The sequence below is a fragment of the Lathamus discolor genome, chromosome 13 (genome assembly GCF_037157495.1).
Source record: "Lathamus discolor isolate bLatDis1 chromosome 13, bLatDis1.hap1, whole genome shotgun sequence".
In the NCBI taxonomy this organism is placed as follows: domain Eukaryota; kingdom Metazoa; phylum Chordata; class Aves; order Psittaciformes; family Psittacidae; genus Lathamus; species Lathamus discolor.
Window position 1 is genome coordinate 6,656,433 of NC_088896.1, and position 18,221 is coordinate 6,674,653.

The 18,221-nt window shown below is 49.0% G+C and overlaps 1 protein-coding gene across 11 annotated transcripts in view; it reads left to right on the forward strand.

The window, feature by feature from the left end:
• CACNA1G (calcium voltage-gated channel subunit alpha1 G) overlaps positions 1–18,221 on the forward strand; it is a 138,887-nt gene that overhangs the window by 77,030 nt on the left and 43,636 nt on the right. For 7 of the 11 annotated variants that reach the window (XM_065693235.1, XM_065693226.1, XM_065693228.1 and 4 more), the window contains exons 14-20: positions 329–484; positions 4,603–4,671; positions 7,365–7,458; positions 8,050–8,234; positions 8,371–8,817; positions 14,349–14,449; positions 15,519–15,642. In XM_065693235.1, the coding sequence (XP_065549307.1) occupies positions 329–484; positions 4,603–4,671; positions 7,365–7,458; positions 8,050–8,234; positions 8,371–8,817; positions 14,349–14,449; positions 15,519–15,642 (1,176 nt within the window). The remainder of the gene's footprint in view (positions 1–328; positions 485–4,602; positions 4,672–7,364; positions 7,459–8,049; positions 8,235–8,370; positions 8,818–14,348; positions 14,450–15,518; positions 15,643–18,221) is intronic. The other 4 variants (XM_065693229.1, XM_065693233.1, XM_065693232.1 and 1 more) reach the window with 1 other exon arrangement.

Genomic DNA, 18,221 nt, shown 5'->3' on the forward strand with positions numbered 1-18,221 from the left:
AGGGAGAGGACCCAAAACCAAAAGTGCAGGAACATGGGGGGTTTCAGATTGTTTTCCAGGATAAATTGTGGAGCTCATGAGGAGGGGCTGCTGAGGCAGGAGGCACCTGTATTTGCAGGGTACGGGCTGGGTGGGTGAAAGTAAGTGCAGAAGGTGGAGATGGAGAGGATGAGATCAGGACCACTTGCAGTGATCTTTTGACAAAGGACAGAACCTGGTTTCAGCTCATAATTGATACAGGCAGTTTGCACAGGTACCCAGCTGGGCTCAGAGGAAACAGCACACAATCCTCCAGCATCTCCATTTTCCTCATATCCATCCTCTGCAGATTTTGACCCAGGAAGACTGGAACAAGGTTCTTTACAATGGAATGGCTTCAACCTCCTCCTGGGCTGCTCTCTACTTCATTGCTCTCATGACGTTTGGGAATTATGTTCTCTTTAACCTGCTGGTGGCCATCCTGGTAGAGGGTTTCCAGACAGAGGTAATGTCCTCACGCTCCTGCCTTTGCTTTCTTCTAAAGTTTCAGGTCCTCCAGATCCCGGAATTTGATTTCTGAGATGGACAGCAATGTGCTCACAGGAGTGGTACATGAAAAAAGTGGGGGGAAGCACTAAGTCTTCTTTCTATTCTTTTTCTCCTTCTTAGCCACGGTGCAGTTTAATACAGCAAGCCCTTTACACGAAGGGCTTAAATGAAAAGCATTGTTAGCATTGATGCAGGAGTGGGAATTCAGCAGTGAGTCAGGCACTGCGGATGGGATCGCTGCTATGACAGTGTCTTTGAAACAGTTCTCACTGCGTTTGTCAGCCAGATTAAAAGCCCCTCCTGAAAACTTACGCAGACTGGTAAGAGATTAGTGACATGATTATCTTTTTTTGATGGTATGTGTTCATGGAGCTCTTCCTGTTCCCAGCCCCGCAATGCTCTGCACATTTTAAAGTACATGATTTCAGGTCTCTGCCATCTGCTTCATTGGGCTGCAAACTTCCATGAGACATCCCAGATTGCTGGAGGCTTTCATGGAAGGGCAGGGGGGCACTTAGGTTTGAACATAACCTATTTTTCATCCTACTGCCTTCCCGACTGTCCAACTCGGAGCAAGTGAGCATGTCCCCATGGTGGGGGACCTGCGATGCCCACCCGCTCTCTGCAAAGATTGACTGTCTATGAACATCAGTAAGGGAAGGGGACTTTAACACCCTGCCCAGGGTGCTGGAGAGGTAAATCTAACGTGAAAACTGGTTGCTGGGATCTGCTCATGCAGGCTGTGCTTTTACACACTGTCCCTGATTTCTATAAGCACTCTGGGGTGACTAAATATTATTTAAGATCTATGGCTTGTGTATGATAATATCCTCCCACCCTATGAACATCTCTGCACAGAACTATTTTTACTATTATTACTACTATTTTTGGAGCGCAGTTTGGAGGTAATGGAGTCGTACTGGGAGGTAGCAAGAAGAAATACTTCTTATTTCTTGTATCGTCTCTCTCCATGTTGATGCTTTTCTAATTGTTATTGTTGTAGCTGTTTCTGTCTGTAAACCCCCTCCACATTTCAGCCGAAGGGAAGATCACTTCCAGGTTCTCCCAAATAGCACAATGTTCACTTGCCCAAGCGAGAAGAGGTACAAAGCTCCTTGTCTGCTTGTGATGATGGCTTTGAAACCGAACCTTTGTTCAGCCTAGCAAATTGATTCTCTGAAGGTCGACAAAGTGGGAGATCACCTGGTGCATCCGCTACGTACAGAAAGCAGACTCTAAATGCAGCAGGCTTTAAATGCAGCAACCCCTTTTCCAACCCCCGGTCCTCAAGGGAGGCTGACACCTCTGGTCCTTGGCTCAGCCTGGTTTTTCATGCTAGAGCATCCCATGCTCCCGCTCCGCCAGCCTGTTTCCCTCAGCAGCAATTTATCCCACGCTCGCTTGCGGCCAGCTGGTGCCATGGCACATCTCCCTGTAAACTCATGCCCTGGCTTAATGCACTGTGATTCGATTCCAATAACCATGCCCTTGAGGGTTTGTTTCCCCTGGAGCCAGGGGAACCGCCTGCAGCATTCCCCAGGTTTGCTTTTGGCTGTTTTTTTGCAGCGGAGCTGCCCCATCCCTGCCCCTGCTTTCCTCTGCAGGGTTTCTGTGTAAGCTGTAAATGTGCTTGAAGTGCAGTGTAAATCAGGGAGTAACTTCTGAGTCAGGGAAGCACTGAGAGAGCCTGAAGGCAGGGATGCTTGTGCTGGCATCCAGAGCCTACTGAGGGAACCAGGATCCCTCAGCTGCCTCCAAAGACCAAACCCTTTCTGGCCAGTTCTGCCCAACCATGGCAATGTCTATGGACTTTAGTAATTCATGACTGATCACGGTGCTATTTTTTACCTTGGGCTTTGATTGTTTTATCTTTTGGGATTATTTTAATAATAATCTTTCTTCCACAACCTTCTTATTCTGTGTTCTCCACAATTTTTCCCATAAATTACGATGGGTTCAAGAGATCCCTTGACTCAAGCCAAGTTTCCCTCAGCAAACAGGGAGCAAACATCTGCTGGAGGTCAAGAGCCAGGTCTGGCCTTGCTGGTTTATGTTAATTCAGCTTGGCTGATGTGTAGCTTTGCAAACAGATCTCGTCCTGTTTTTCGCTAGCCAGCACACAAAGGATCCTCTCCTAAGCAGAATGAATAGAGAGATCATCTCTCGCTGTAAACAAACCCCAGCGTCTCCCTCCCGTGATTGCACTTGACCCTTCTGAGTTGGGTTGTTGGATGTTTTCTTACATTCTCCTTCAGATTTCAGGGCTGAAACACAACCCCAGGGCTGCTGCCTTTATCTCCCGGGTCCTTGAGTGCCTTTCCTCAATCTGCAAGCACCTCGTTAATTTTAGTGCATGGCTTTGCAGCCCCAGTTGCTAGGCAGCAGACGTATATAAGCAGTTGAGAAACAAAAAGGACCTGTTCCAAACTTTAAATACGGAGCAGTATTTTTGCAGCATTGAGTTTCTTTTTCTTTGCCTTTCTATTTGGTCACTGGCTTCTCTGTAGCGAGAGGCACACAGAGGGCTTTGTGTGGTTATTTTTGATTGCGTGTCCTCTGATTTAAGTGGAGCCCGGTGCTGGTGTGGGGAAGGTGAGCAGGGGACTCCGTTTGATCAAGCTGCTAATTTGAGATTGCTGCCTGACCTCTCAGGTCCCTGCCCAGGGGACTTCCCTCTGAAGCAAAGAACGACTCCTCTTTGTCAGGCATAAAGCTCCTTTTCTAAGGGACTTTCTAACAATACTATCTCCAAAGGGTATTCTTCCATTGGTAATCCTCCCAGTTTTGTGTCCCGTTGTCTCTGGCCATCCTCACTTGTGGATTTGTTCCTTCCCCTCCTTTGTGCCTCTTCCCTCCTTAGTACCACAGGTCCTTCAGCTCCTCTGTCCTTTCCTCTGCAGAACATTGCCTGCTCTCCGGATGTAGCATACCTGGAGTATGGACTTCTTCCGGGCTTTAACAGTCCTTTCTCCAGCAGCAGGGATTTTGGATGGTGTTTTTCTTGCATCCCTTACCTTTTGCATTCCTAATGGTTCCAGTGGGATTTTCCTTGTGAAAGAAAAGTCTTTCCATGTTTTTCAATGCTTTTTCCGTGTCTTTATCTGTTACAACTCAAGACTTTAATTTAAGTGTTTATCACTAGCAAGGCACCATTGTCCAAACATCCAGACCCCAAAGCTGATCGGTCCTTCTTAAACTCTTCATCCCAGTCTAGAATGGGATGAGTTTTGTATCCTGTGTAGCAACCAGAGGAAAGTCACATTGCCCTGCAGGCAAGCTCGTGGGACAGCCCATGCCCTCCCGCAGTGTGTAACCTGCTGAAGCATTGGAGCATTGGGAGAGCCATCCCTGAGGAAGGGGAGACACAATGAGATGAAAAATGGCCTGTGCTTTCCAAGCGCGTAGGGAGGGACTGGTGCTGTGAGGAGCTGCTGGGGCCACTTGTGTGGCAAAGCCCCGAAGGACAGGGCTGTGCCTCCTTGTCTACTGTTCTCTGCCGCGTTTGACCGCCGCACTGATTTAAATGGGTGTCTCCACTAACGGGGCTGAGGAGGAATCTGAACTCACAGCAGATTCTGGTGGCTTTCCTTAAATGAGGTATTTCACCTGACAGTAAGAGGACTAATGTTGTGTTAATCAAACATTCATTAAAAGCCTCCACTGCCGTTTAATGAAGGCGTCATAAATAAAGATCCCATTATGCAGCTGCAGAAAAGAAAAAGAATTAAAAAAAAAATCATGTTTTCAATAATTAGCTGGTGTTTCATTAGCACAATTATCACTTAGGAGATGAAGAAAGCTCTGTTTGAAACACTTAATTTAAAGGTAAGGCTGGCCCCTTCGAACGGCTTCACTCCACCTGAGATCTTCCAGCCCTTCCCTGTGCTGAGTGGAGTGGGTGTCCCAGCCCAGCTCTCCATCGCAGCCACATGCTGCCTCTCTCCCTTTCCCCTCTCCTTTCCTTCCTTTTCTCATGTGTTTTTTGATTCCCCATTCAATCCTACTGTTGAAACTGTGACAATTGAACCCCCCCTTCCCCTTCCTCCCCCTTTCCTCCCCCCGTTTCTCCTTCAGGAGATCTCCAAGCGAGAAGACGCGAGTGGGCAGTTAAGCTGTATTCAGCTGCCTGTCGACTCGTCGGGGGTATGTACACACAGCACATCCCACCACCCACCGTGGTTGTCTCTCTCGTGGTGCCTGGTCACATGCCGTGGTGCTGTTCTCATCGTAGTAGCTGTCATTCTTTTGGGGTTTGTTTGGGTGTTTTGGGGGTGGTTTTGGTTTCCTTTTTGTCGTCCTCATTTTCAAGTCAGCCCTGATTTCAAGTCCCTTCCTTCTCTGGGGGAGCCAGGTAAATTTAGGTGGGTGCTTTGGGGTGGCTTCAACCCCCGCTCTCACCAACCCCTTTCTGGATGCCTGCCCTGAGGAAGGTTCCCCGTGGGGCTGACACAGCACAGTCCCATCCCAGGGACCTCCCTAGGGATGCGGATGGTGATGCTGAAGCACTCACACCATCACGCAGGCGGAGGAGGGTGCCTGGGACTGAAGGGACCTGGAATCAAGTCTGTTCGTGGACACGTGTGTGTGAGAGCCCCGTGCTCAGCAGGACAGGGTTGGATGGCGGCAGTGTGTCCCAGAAAGGCTGGCCGGGACGCTGGGATTGCCAGTGAGATGCCGCACTACAGCACGGGTCAGGATGTGACGTGGTCCCATTCAGGTCTGAGGAAGCTGTGGATCTCTGAAGTGCTGCACACCCCAAGCGTTACTCTTCTGCCACCCTCACCTTTCTCTTTACCACCCCCTTCCCTTTCTGTCCTTTCCAAGAAGTCTGTGCTTTTCCCTCAGCACAAAAGCCCTTTCCCATCGTACCACAGTGTGTCAGTCCCTTTCGGTACAGGCCGGTTTAGCCATTGCACCATCTGGTCCATCTGGACGTACCCTCGTTCCCCAAAAGGATTTTAACTCCCTGTTCTCTCATAACCCCTTTTCTATCCAGAAAGGCAAACTGGGAGTGCAAGACCAGGTAACGGGCAGCAGCCCCGGCTGCGCGATGCTTGCCTGCACCATTCTGAGTCTGGCACGTGGTGTTTTGGAGGGGATGCTTTCTGCCCTCCAGATGTGGGGTTTGGTGCTGGGGAAGGGGGTGGGAAGTCCTCACATAGCTCTGCTTTTCTATCTCGGCACGCATCATGCACCCTAAACCTTTCCTTTAGGCTGTTAAAGAACACTCCAGGAATACAAATCACATAAAATTCTTCCCGTTATTTATTCCTTTTTAATAATCCATTAGGGAGAATGAGTAATTCCTGGCAGGCCCACTGACGGGCTGAGCTGGGAGCCTCCACAGGGAGCGTACCTGGAGCCAGCTGGAGCCCCTGTTCATACGGAGACATGGTTTTGACTCAGGCCAGCCTGACTTTACTGCTCCCCCTTGCAAGGTGCATTCCTGACCTTCCCAGTCTGTGTCTCGCAGGATGAGCTTCCCTGAATAGCACAGAAGTCCTGGATCCTCAGGAGGGGAAGTTTTGAGCCAACACTTCACATCACAATCTCTTTTGCCTTAAAAACGGACTGAGAGTATTCAGTCCGCATGGGAAAAAGATCCCCTTAACTGTTTAATGACCCCATTGGGAGTGTTAGGGCTCATCCCTCTGGGGTTTTGCTCAACAGAGGAGCAGGGCACTGGACCTTGTGTCAGGTGCCAGCAATTCCTCCCATTCCACACTGGGGCGCCTCTGGGTTTTTACAACCAACAGGTACCCGAGCACCAAACCTCCACAGCGCTGGCCAGGGCTCCTGGGGATGCAGCTTAGTGTTGGTGGGGTTTCCTGGGTCTCTACCAGCTGAAGTAGCTGAGGATCTGCTTGGCTTCTCTCATCCCAGCATCCTCCCTCCCTTTCCACTTCTCCTCCATCACGACGGGGCTTGGTGCCCTTTGCCAGAGCAGCGGTTTCAGCCTTGAATTCCTCCTCTTTTGGATGGGTATCGTTCTGGCGAGCACCATTGCCCGTCAGGTGTATCCTGACTATACCACATCCTAAGCACCTTTCTGCAGTGCCAATGGACAGAATCAGTGGGGTGCACAGGGACATCCCTAACGAGGTCCATGCCACAGAGCTCAGGCACCACACTGCGAGCAATGATAAACTTTTCTCCCTTCCCAAGGATGGGCACATGTCAGAGCAGGCAGCTCTCGCTCAACCCCAATGTTTGAAATGCTACAGGGGAATCTAAATCCCCAAAATGATACAGCATAAATCCCCAAAGCTTCTGCTTCTGTTGTGTGTTGCAGCTGGGAGGGGAATGGCCACCCATGGCAGTCGTTACCAGGTTCTGTGCTGGTGGGGCATCCATCGACACGTCCCCATTGGAAACTCAGAGTCCTTTGTGCCCTTTCTGAACCCTGGATTGCTTCATTGAAGCATCACTAGAAAGAGCTACACACAGAGTGTTTTAAGCCATGGTGCATAAATTGAGATGAATAGGGTCAAGTTTTGCCCCGAAATTGCTCATCAGATGGCTGCCCTTCCCTAATATCTGCCCAGAATGCAATTCCAGCAGCAAAAACTCAGCAATGGTTTGTTTCTTTTTCCTGATCCCTTTCTGGGGCCGCGTTTGGAGCCAGAGGCAGTCTGTCTTCCTGGTAGGAGGTTAATTAGTCTGTGGTATAAATATGTGCATGCGTCATTTTGTGAAAGGTGATGTTGCATCGTGGTACGAAATTCAGTGGATCCGTAGGTGTGGTGTTGGAGACGGGAATATCCAGTTTTTCAGAGGGGTTTCCATGCACAGTGGCCCATCACCCTCCCTGCTGAATCCCTTCTGTTTTGCTCCAGGGTGATGCTTCCAAGTCTGATTCGGAGGGAGATCTCTATCACCGCAGCCTGGAAGAGGAGGAAGGACTTAAGAAAAACTTGTCAAATCCAGCCTGTGAGTAACAACCCCAGGAGGTCAGGCCCTTTCCACGGAGACCTCGCTTTGCTGGGAAAACAATGTGTCCCAAAGGAAAAGGTCCTCCTAGAGAGAATGGTGTATTTTAAGCCGTGGCATGCTTGACGTTGCACCAGGCTTGCGGCGTGGGGTGGGACTGTGGGATGCAGACAGAGAGACATGATGGTATTTGAGCTGTAATCTCCCTGCTGAGCCCAAGGTCTGGGCATTAAGGGTGTCTCTGCAGAGACATAAATGAAGGAACCACAAGGAAGGAGGATGGAGGGAATGGGCATGGGCAAGCAGCAGCCCAGGGATGGAGCTGACGGGTGTTGGTTGGAAGGCTGGGGGCAGCAGATGACAGCCTCCTCTCCCACTGCGCCCAGTCCCACTGGCATCTGATCCCATTCCTGATTTACATCCCCCTGACAGGCTGAAGGATGGGTTCTCAGCTCTCCAGAAGGGTTTTTTATCCTCCATCCTCCTGACTCTTGGAGTGGAGCGATCCCTGTGCAGCTTCGGCTGTCTATCCAGAACACTGTAGATATTCTCTTTGAGGTGCAACACCTCAAACCCACTTGTATCTTCCAGTGATGGCCCTGAGTGACTACCCAGAGCTGAAGAAGAGCCTGACCCCACCACTCATCATACACACTGCTGCCACACCGATGCCCATGCCCAAGAGTGCCATGTTTGGAGACACAGCGCAGGGCTATGAGTCCCGCCGGGCCAGCGGCGTCTCCATGGATCCCGCTGCCTACGAGCTCAAGTCCCCGGTACTCCCATCACCTCCTCCTGCGGATGCTCCGCACCTCCATTGGTCTTGTGGGGCTGTCCATCCATCCGCCCCAGCTGATGCAGCAGCACGGGGCGGGTGGCACTGGGCTGATGCTCTCCCTGTCCTTCCCGCAGCCCAGTGCCCGCAGCTCCCCGCACAGCCCCTGGCGCGCCAGCAGCAGCTGGAACAGCCGCCGCTCCAGCTGGAACAGCATCGGCAGAGCCCCCAGCCTCAAGCGCCGCGGGCAGAGCGGCGAGCGCAGGTCCCTCCTCTCCGGGGAAGGGAAGGAGAGCTCGGAGGAAGGGGAGAGCTCGGATGAGGAGCGTTCCAGCCGGGCCGGCAGCTTCAATGGCTCTTTGCCCCAGCGCATGGAGTCACTGGAAACGAAAGGCTCCTTCGACCTCCAGGATACGCTGCAGGTGCCTTCCTTGTACCGGACCAGCAGCATGCATAGCAGCCGAACCACCACCTCCGAGCACCAGGACTGCAATGGGAAGACCTCTCCAGGTCTGCTGCTGCACCAGCTCCACCTGGATGACCCCCGACAGGACTGTGATGACGGTGATGATGAAGGCAACATGGTAAGGCAATGCCAAGCGCTTATTTTGGCCTTTTTTCCTTGTCAAAGTGAAGCTTGTACCTGTCTCAGGAGAGCATGAGTGGGTGCAAAGCCATGGCCTGTGCAGGGACTAGGTCTCACCATCACCACCACACCAGACTGAGTGCCCTGGAAGAACACCAGAAGGTCTCTGGGCTGTGAGTGCCATCAGAAATGCAGTTGCCATTATATTAAGTATTTCAGTGCATTATCAGCTGGTTCATGATGGAGAGATCAGGACAAAACTCCCCAGTTTCCACTAAAAGGCGCAGAGTAAAGGCTGTCTCCTGGAAGCATATCCAATACGATAGTTTGGGATGGATATGCTTTTCTGGGTTTATTTTTTCTTTAAGAAAAACCCAAACCAAGTAACTTTCCCTGCTCTCCAACCATTATTCAGCTTTTTGCCCTCACACACAGCAGCAGACAATTTCTGTTGACATCCACAGGCAAGGAAAGGGCAGGGTTCAAGCCTTTGAATTAATTTCCATATGAAAGAGGCATTAGGCCAATAAGTGTGTGTCTTTCAGGGGCTGAAAAGTGCCATTTAGGAAATATTAACTAAAAGGGCTGCAAGCAAAGGGGAGGGACAAGGGTCCCTGGCTCTTTTTCCATGTGAATGCTTGTGTATCAAGGGAATAAGAGGAATTTGTCTGCTTTTCCAAGGTGTTTTGTATGGCTGGGTGAGAGGGGCTTGACCTGGGCAGGAGGATGCCCTCAGTGCTGGCTGTCACACCTGTGTCGGGCTGGGATGGTTTTGGGCTGTTTCCTGCTCTTCCCGGGTTACCTCTTTATTTCACTTTACCTTGTTCTCAGGCTTAAAAATCTGATTGTCTAATGTGTTATCCCAAGGGGTGACTGTTTCTGTTGGTGAAGCAGATGGCTTTTGGGTAGAGCCATGTGATGGTAGCCGGGGCAGCATCGAGAACAGGAAAGTTGTGCTTGTGGACATGATTTTACTGTATTTCATGGAGATTGTTGAATGAAAATGGAATGTGGAGCATGAGAAGGGGTGCGAAAGGCAAAGGTAACTCCAGAGAAGGAACAGGAGGAGGAAGAGGGTTAATGCCGGCAGGATGGAGTCACTCAGCCATGAACCGCCTTTAAAAAAAGCCATTATCCCATTACATCTCCAGCATGGATCCTCAGCCTGGGATTTTTACTGATTGTCTTCACCTGGTTTTTAACCTCCATAAAATAAATTTAATTTTTGAGAAAACGAGCAGTAATTATTTTTGGGGAAAGCACAGTTGAAAGTAATTAAGAGCCCATGCTCCTTATTGCTAGCTAGGGATTTCTTTTTCATGCTCCAGCATCTCCCTTTTCTAGCTCATCTGGTCCAAACATCCCACAGGTTCTTTCCTATTCCCCACAAGCTCAGAATTCAGCAGCCTCCCTTGTGCTGGACATGGTGTGATGGGACATGTCCCTCCTCTCCTGTCCCACCAGCCCACGCTGGCGATAAGCTTGAACGAGATGCACGTGTTTCATCTTTATTATAGCAGCTGCTTTTAGTTTAAACCAAACATTGTCTGCTGTGTACCAAGGTCTGGCCATTTAAGATTAGACCAAAGGTCCCTCAGTCCTCTCTCATGGAGTGGCCAGAAGCAAATGTCTAGTGAAAGAATAGGCAAAAGAGGGTAAATAAATTGTGCCCTCACCCGTAAGCCACAACTGGGACATCCGCAGCTGGTGCTTTTCTCTATGTGCAAAAATACGTCTTCACTGCAAATCACTAAACCAGATGGATGGGAAAATATTGCTTAGATTAGCAAAATGAGCCCTCAGGTTGTGGAGCTTCCCTTTGTGATATTCTCATGACGTTTCTGGGGACGCTTTTCCCCTAAATTAGCCTTGACAAAGGCAGGGGGAAAAAAGTAATTATTTTTTAAATGGGAAAAAATAAAATTCAGAACTCCCCCACCAACAAAAGAAGAAAAGAACTCGACTGTTATTCGGATCAAAGTAATCCTAAATATGCCCTTCTGCAACAAAGCTTCACATCTCTCCTTGCTGCCTGGTTTTGATTGCCTCTGCGTAGAAATGAAAGGAAGTGCAAAAGCTTCGTTTGGATCTCCCAGGCTCCTGTTACATTAGTGCTGCTCTGCTGCCTTCAATGAGTTTATTCCGAATTTACATCTCTGTGAGCAGCCAGAATCAGGCCCCAGAAGTACAAAATCAGGGGACTGAAAGACACTTTTCATTGCCTGAATGCAGATCTGCTGCCTGGTGGGGTTCACGTGGCTGCGACCGAGATCAGGGATCTGCTGCAAGGTCTTTGCTGTTCACATCTGCTGGATTTTGCATCCTTTTGGGTGCTTTTCTGCCTAAATTACTGAGTGCTCAGAGCACAAAGTGAAAGAAATATTGAATCTGCAACCCAATGTGTCCCCTCCTCCCTAAAACCTAATGGCACGTTGCAATTGCAGCTCCTTTCCCCTTTGCTATTTCCATGGCATGCAGTCCAGCTGCATCCCAAACCCTCTCCTCCTGCCCCTGCTTTGTATTTAATATTAAAAAATCAGGTCCTGAGTGCCTCTTTGCAGCTTACAGCTTGCCTCGAGGTCTGTTGCCGTTCACAGAGCATTTTTCAGCAGTTCCCCCCTATTCCTTATAATAAATCTTTTATAAATCTAAGCCTCTCCCTTTACTCTGAGGAGTGCATCAGTCATCTTTTAATGTCAACTGCCTTTCATCCTGCCCTCAGAAGTACATTAATATCTGAAAGTCCTAGGGAAAAAAAAAGAGCTATTTATCAGCAGCTCTCCTTGGTATGGGATCAGAGGGCCCTGTTAGCACATTGCCAGGTGAAGGCAGCATTGCTGCTGCCTGTTACCCCCCGCCTGCGTGTGGTGGGGGGAGTTTGGGTGGTCTTATCCAGCGAGATTTTGTCTAAGTTCTAAGCAACTGAGTTAAAGGGAAGTTCCTTTCTCCCCCCACGTCTTTATTCATCCTGTCCAGGTGTGTTTTATGAACAAACAGATATGATTTAAACCACGTAATTGATAGATCACTTTGAACATAATGCAGGCTTAAGCAGCAATCAGCCTGATTGTAAGCACTCGATGTGTGCTTGGACCTTGTGGAGAAAGCATTTGATGGGACTTAGGCTGGAAATGCTCAGGTTTTATTTCACAAATATCTTACATTTGGCTCAAATTAACTGAACTGCGTTGTTCCACTGGTGGAAATCTGGAATAATTCCTTTGCCTTTAGATTTCTGTGGATGTACTTGACCCCATACAGAGCAGCCGGGCTGCACACTGGCTGAGCTGGCCCCAGCCAAACCCTGGTGCTTGCCCTCACTCTACCACACTGAATAGAGAGACATGATGGAAGATCACTTTTTGCCTTTGTTATCTGATTTAGCCCATGAACTGCAAGCTGCAACAATTAGCCAAACCCCAAAATATCTTTGGCATTAGAATTGGACAAAAGGAATATAAAGAAGCATTCTGTGCTGCTGACGCATTACTATTCACTACAAATCCCCATGATAAATACCAGAACTGCTTTGAATAATAGATACTTCTGGAAACCTTCCAACTTGCAAAATGAATTGGACTGAGTAGCAGCTATTACTCCATGTCCAGAGGCAGGGGCAGCAATCACTGTTCTTACTACAACTTTGAGCAGACACTTGATCTTTACTCATTTATTTACCTTCGTTAAATCTATGGATGATTAAACTAACTAGGCTGCTTGAAGGGATAAGACAACCCCAAGGATGCATACGCTATTAAATACAGTTTAGAGAGTAGGGAACAGTTCTGACTCCTTAACTGGAGTTGGAAGAGTGATGTGAAAAGAGCCAAAACATGGCCAAAACCTACTGGTGTGCTGTGGCAGAGAAGGTGAGGGAAGGACAGGCAGCTAAAGGAGAGGGGCAGAAAGCTCTCGTCTTTTATTGTTATTCAAACTTTTCTTGTTATTTTCACAAGGTGGTTTTCCTTTTATGAAGGGTTCAGGTTGTCACCAAGTGCTTTCATTAAAACGGACATTACACCAGTTATTACCCATTGCTAATGAGACCCCTGGCTGAGTGCGTAGAGGAACAGAAAATGCTTCCCCCATTCCACCCAATTACCCTAACGAATCCCATTTTTACAGCCCAGAGTACCTTCAATTGCTTACAGTTTGGCTCCAAACAAATCCCTGCTCCCTGTTTCCAGGGTGAGATAAACAGAAGTGCTTCAGCCCTGGGGTCCTGATGCTCCTGGGCTGTGAGTGGTGATTCCTGTGCAGTGCTTCATGCTCACATCTCTGAGCATCTGCAAAAGAAAGCTTCAGAGAGCCCGTGCAGTCACATTCCCATGTGTATGCCAGTCCAAGCCCAGGTGGTAGCAGAGAAGTAAGAGTAGTGAAAGAGCTGTGATTTGGTTTTATTTGTCTGTAAATCCAAAGCACTGTGGTGCACACTGCACATGTCAGTCTGTAGATTTATAATCTGGTGCTTTGATTTGGAAGGGAAAGCCCCGGCATGGTGGGCGAGGTGTTGGCCTGGCTTCTGCTGATTGTCCATGCAGAAGGAGCTAGCACTGCGGTGTCAATTGGATTAGAGATCCTGACCTGGCCTCGGAGACCTATGGATGAGAAGGTGACAAACCTAATCCAGAGGCTGTTGCAGCTGGGGATGAGGTTTTCCCTCAGCATCCAGTTCTTGATGTCTTCAGTTGACCTGCTGGCTAAAGCTTTTACAATCTGGCCTCCTGACCTTAAATAACCTTAGAGACAATCTAAAGCATAAGTCTGTGCGGCTGAGGATGCGCCGTGGCTTCAAGTAGGAATTAATTTGCAGGAGTCGAATGGCCCGTGTTCATGCAGAAGGTCAGCCTGGCCACAGCATTCCCTTCTGGCTTTATAATCTCCCATCTAATCTGTTCATGCTGAATGAGAGGCAGATGCTCACCATTGTGTTCCTGGAGCAAAACTCAGGTCCCAGATGATTTCTTCAGCCTCCCAGTGGTGCAGGGACATAGGGGTTGGCCTAGGAAGTAGCAGGAATCCTTCCCTCTGCTCCCTTTATAACCTCTGATATAAGTATTCTGTACCCTTAAAAGTACCCTAGACAACAATCCGCCCCCCAAAAATACAGTAAAAGCCCTTAGAAGATTCAGGTAAGCATCTGATGAGTATCTGGAGGGACTGAGGATGACCAGAGCAGGTTATTTTGGAGGCGGTTATCAGTCCTCTGGGCAAGGGGTCTATTTATCATGTTTGTCCTCTTGGCTAACTGTGTGCCAGATGCAGTTACTGTGCTGAGGAAGAAACAAGATGAAACCCTGTGAGATCACAGGGCCAGCACAGCCCTCACCTGCCTGCCAAAGCTCCTTCCCCTCCCCAGAGGGGTCCTTTTTGGTGGGGAGAGCATTGTACTTCAGCTTTGCTGAGCACTTGGAGATCTGTGTTCAGTGAAAAACTGCCCTGAGTCCTTCACTTGGAAGTGTGGGATTTTATTGTTTTAACAGTTCTCTCTGTGTTTTCCTCCTGTTCTGCTGTATATTTTCCTCCTAGAGCAAAAAGGACCGCATGAAGGCATGGGTACGGGCACGGCTCCCGACCTGCTGCAAAGAGAGAGATTCCTGGTCCATCTACATCTTCCCTCCTCACTCAAGGTAAGGCAGCTGCGCTTAGGTGGTGCTGGGCATGGAAGCCCTTGTTACAGTGGTTTGCTCTGCTTCTCTCTACCAAACTCCCAGCCCTTCCCCTACTCCAGCACTAGACAAGGGTCACACAGGATAGGAGTATCCAGGAAAGAGCCATAGCCCAGGGCATGGCTGCAGCTTTATCAAGTTCATCATTTCCTTCATTAATGATGCTAGTGCTCTGCAAGCTTTTCACTTGGTGGAGCGTGGGGAGTATGAAGCAAGGGGGAGAGGTACTGTTTAGGCAGAGGAATCTGAATTTGCCCTGCTGCACACTTACAACACAGCAAAGGATGCTCCTTGGCCTCCTAGACCTACCTCTCAGCCTGGACTTCCTCCTTCCCTCTCTCTTTCCCTGCAGGCCCCCAGATCTTGCCTTCCCAAAGCCCACCCGTGCTGGTGCTGTCTGGGCTCCATGCTCTCCTACATGCTCCCCTGGACATGCACCCATGCTCAATGAGGGTTTCCCATGTTAGAGCTGATGGGCCAGGACAGCATTGGAGTTCATTCACACAAAGATTAGAGAGATTTTCGGAAACAGACTTTGGGAAATGTAATTCGGTATTATAAATCCTGGGTCAGTGTACAGCCATCTGTCACAATAAATAGCTTTTATCCCTTCATCCCATGTGCGCTCAACCCTCACGGGCTTGCTGGGAGTATTCCTTCCTTTATTTAAGCTAAACCTGAGCACTATGGAACAGGCAGGGGGTCAGATCCAAACCTGGCCACATATCCAAATTACGGAAGCAGCTGCTGTGTTTCAAGTGACCCAAAGCCCCCTATAACATTACCAGGGCTTGAAGTTAACGGCCGAATTCTGTAGCTCAGATCCTTTCCTATTCATACCCCGATCTGCCTGCAACGTGCGGCTCTGCCAGGGAGGGGATTGGGAGATCGTAGCTCATCTGCTTTGCAAACTGAGCGCTTGATTCCCCTGCCATGCACGGAGGTGCTGTGGTCCTCCCCATCCAGTCGAGCATTAATAGCTGGTCTCTGTGCCCCCTTTTTTGTTTTCTCTTTTTTCTTTCTCTTGCAGATTCCGTCTGATGTGCAATAAAATCATCACACACAAGATGTTTGATCATATCGTCTTGGTGATCATTTTCCTGAACTGCATTACCATCGCCATGGAACGACCCAAAATCGAGCCTCACAGTGCCGTGAGTTTCTGAGGTTAACGTTTTCCTGTGCTCCTTGTGGAGCCAACACCTATGGCTTGGATCTCACTGCTGTGCACCTGGTCTCACTTCCTTTCTCTTTCTAAATGGGAAGCTACCAACAATCCCTGTGTATCCTTTGAATGAGGTACAGCAGCAACCCTGGTCCCTACCCAGTGCCCTGTCAGAGTATAAGAGCAGATCTCATGGCGTACCGTAGATCGACTATCCGATTTCTGCAAGTACAATCAAGGTTTTAGCACATAAGCATGACATCTGTCTCTGTTTCCTTCTCTGATAAACCTTCAAACACTTTTCCTCTCTCAACACAATGTTCGTTTCTTCCATCTGTTCTCCACCGGCACGTATGTGTGGTGCAAAAGCAATGGGGGAAGCTGTTCATTTCATATTCTTCTCTCTCCTTTGTGTATCAGCTTTGTTGTGACACAAAACCCTGAATTGATACATGCACTGTGATGCCATTTCCCCAAACAATTTTGTTTAATGGACTACATAAGGATTTCTCAAACCAGACCTTCACAGCATCAACATCCATCAGTCAGAGGGGCAGAATCCCATTGCTCTTTTATTTTAGCATAGATTGTGGCTCAGAGATACCCTGGGTTCTTGCTGATGTATTGCAAAAGACTGCTCATATCACATAGATTCCTGTTTTGTTGATGTAGGCGTGTCAGGCTGTTCATTTTTGTGGATCTTCAGTGTAAGACCTTAAAACTGGAGCCTTGGCTGCTCTGTGCCTATTTTAAGCTCTCCCTAGTAGTCCTCCTTACTGTAATAGTTTGCCCAGTGGTCCTTCCCCTAAATCCTTTTCTTTTGCTTATCGTGCAGTCGTGGTGCACTGACTCACAGCTGCAAGAAGAGAACAGGACTCCCTGCCAGCTGATCTAGCAGGAACAAATCACCCTGCTGTTCCCTAAATGGGGCACCCTGAGTATTCCCCTTGAAATCCCAAATGCTTCTTTGGAGCCCCTTGCTTTGTCCTCAGAGAGCTACCATTCACCAAGACTGGCTCTGAAAGGAGCTGTAGTTACACAGGCATGAAGGGAATGGTCTGAGATGTTCACAGCAAAGAGGTGTAGCATAAAAACCCAGTACTTCATACATGAGAGGAGGATATGGTGTCCACCTGCATTGGAGGAGTGGAGAGACGACTGGTGTGAGATTGATCAGCATCAGGTTATAGTGAAGGGAACCAAACTGGATCAGCCAGGGCTGGAGCGGAGCAGCAGTGGACTGCAGCCTGGGAGCAGCAGAGAGGAGATGGGAGATGCTGATCTGTGGGGCAGGAGCAGGGGAGCCAGGAGGAGTGAGCAGGCCCTGCCTGCACTGAGGGAGCTCTCATCTGGAAACCAGGAGAGTTAGTTTAGCTTGAGTTGTTTGAAATAATTGTACTTTGCTTCCCCGAGCTGTGGATTTTCCAGCTCCTTCAAGCGAGTTCCCTTTCCCTGTCCCAGTTTCAGCTGGCTTATCAGAGCGGGGGATGCTGTTGCTAGCCAACATGTGCTCCCCATTGCAGAGTGCACAACATGGGTCGGGGAGATTATCCTTCAAAATAACCACGAGCTTGCCAGAGAGGAATGTAATATCCTCAGTCTCTCCTCTATGCTATTGCTGTTTTATCTCCAGCTCCACAAGCGGGTCCCTACCCTCTTTCTCCGGCATGCTGCCTACCCCTCTACAGCAGTCTTTTGTGTGGCAGTCAGCTAACAGCCAGAGATGTTTCCTATCACAGCTCCCGCAATCACAGTGAAGGTCTAGGACCTAATTAATTATGGACCCTGGATGGAAACAAGCTACTCTGTGGTTCCTGAGTCACTTTCAGTAAATCATGATCTGGCAAGCGAGAGAGTTGCCAAGGTGTTTTGTCTTGTTTAAATTGCATCTCATTTTGAGCGAGATCTGCATCTCCTGCAGGACTGCTCTGTAGGGAGCAGCAGAAATAAATCCAAAATTGCTATTAGCAGAACTGGGGCTGGTTCAATTGTATGCGTACATGCATACATGCACACATATCATCTTTCCTCCAGCCTCAGCCTTCTGCTGTCCATTTCTCAGTACAGGCAATCAGAGATTGTTTAGGGATTAGGGAAAAGTGTAATTTATTTAATGATCATCATTAAAAAGAAAGGTTTCTGCTAACTACAGAGAGGGAACCAGCCCATGGTCTCATCTGTAATCACTAGCTGCTATTGCAGATTGGTGGCAGTGAGGACTGCATGGTCTGGTGGATAGCACAGGAGACTGGGAGATGAGACTGTTGGGCTTCAGGCCAGGTCTAACCTGTGGCTTTGAGCAAGAGAATCAACTTTTTGGGGGCAGGTCTCAGCTGGCATAAACCCCCAGAGCTTTGCTGGCTTCAGTGGAGCTGTGACAACTGATGCCAGCTGAGCCTCAGCATCCCGTGGGTCCTGCTAGCCTTGCAGCACAGCCAATCGAATGTTGACTCAATTTCTAGGAGAATTGGGAGCTCAGTGATATTTGCACTGTGCGGTGACGTCTGCAGGTGAGGGGCAGGTAGAGATTTGTCAAGCATATTCCAAGGGAATGAGTCCTCCCTGTTT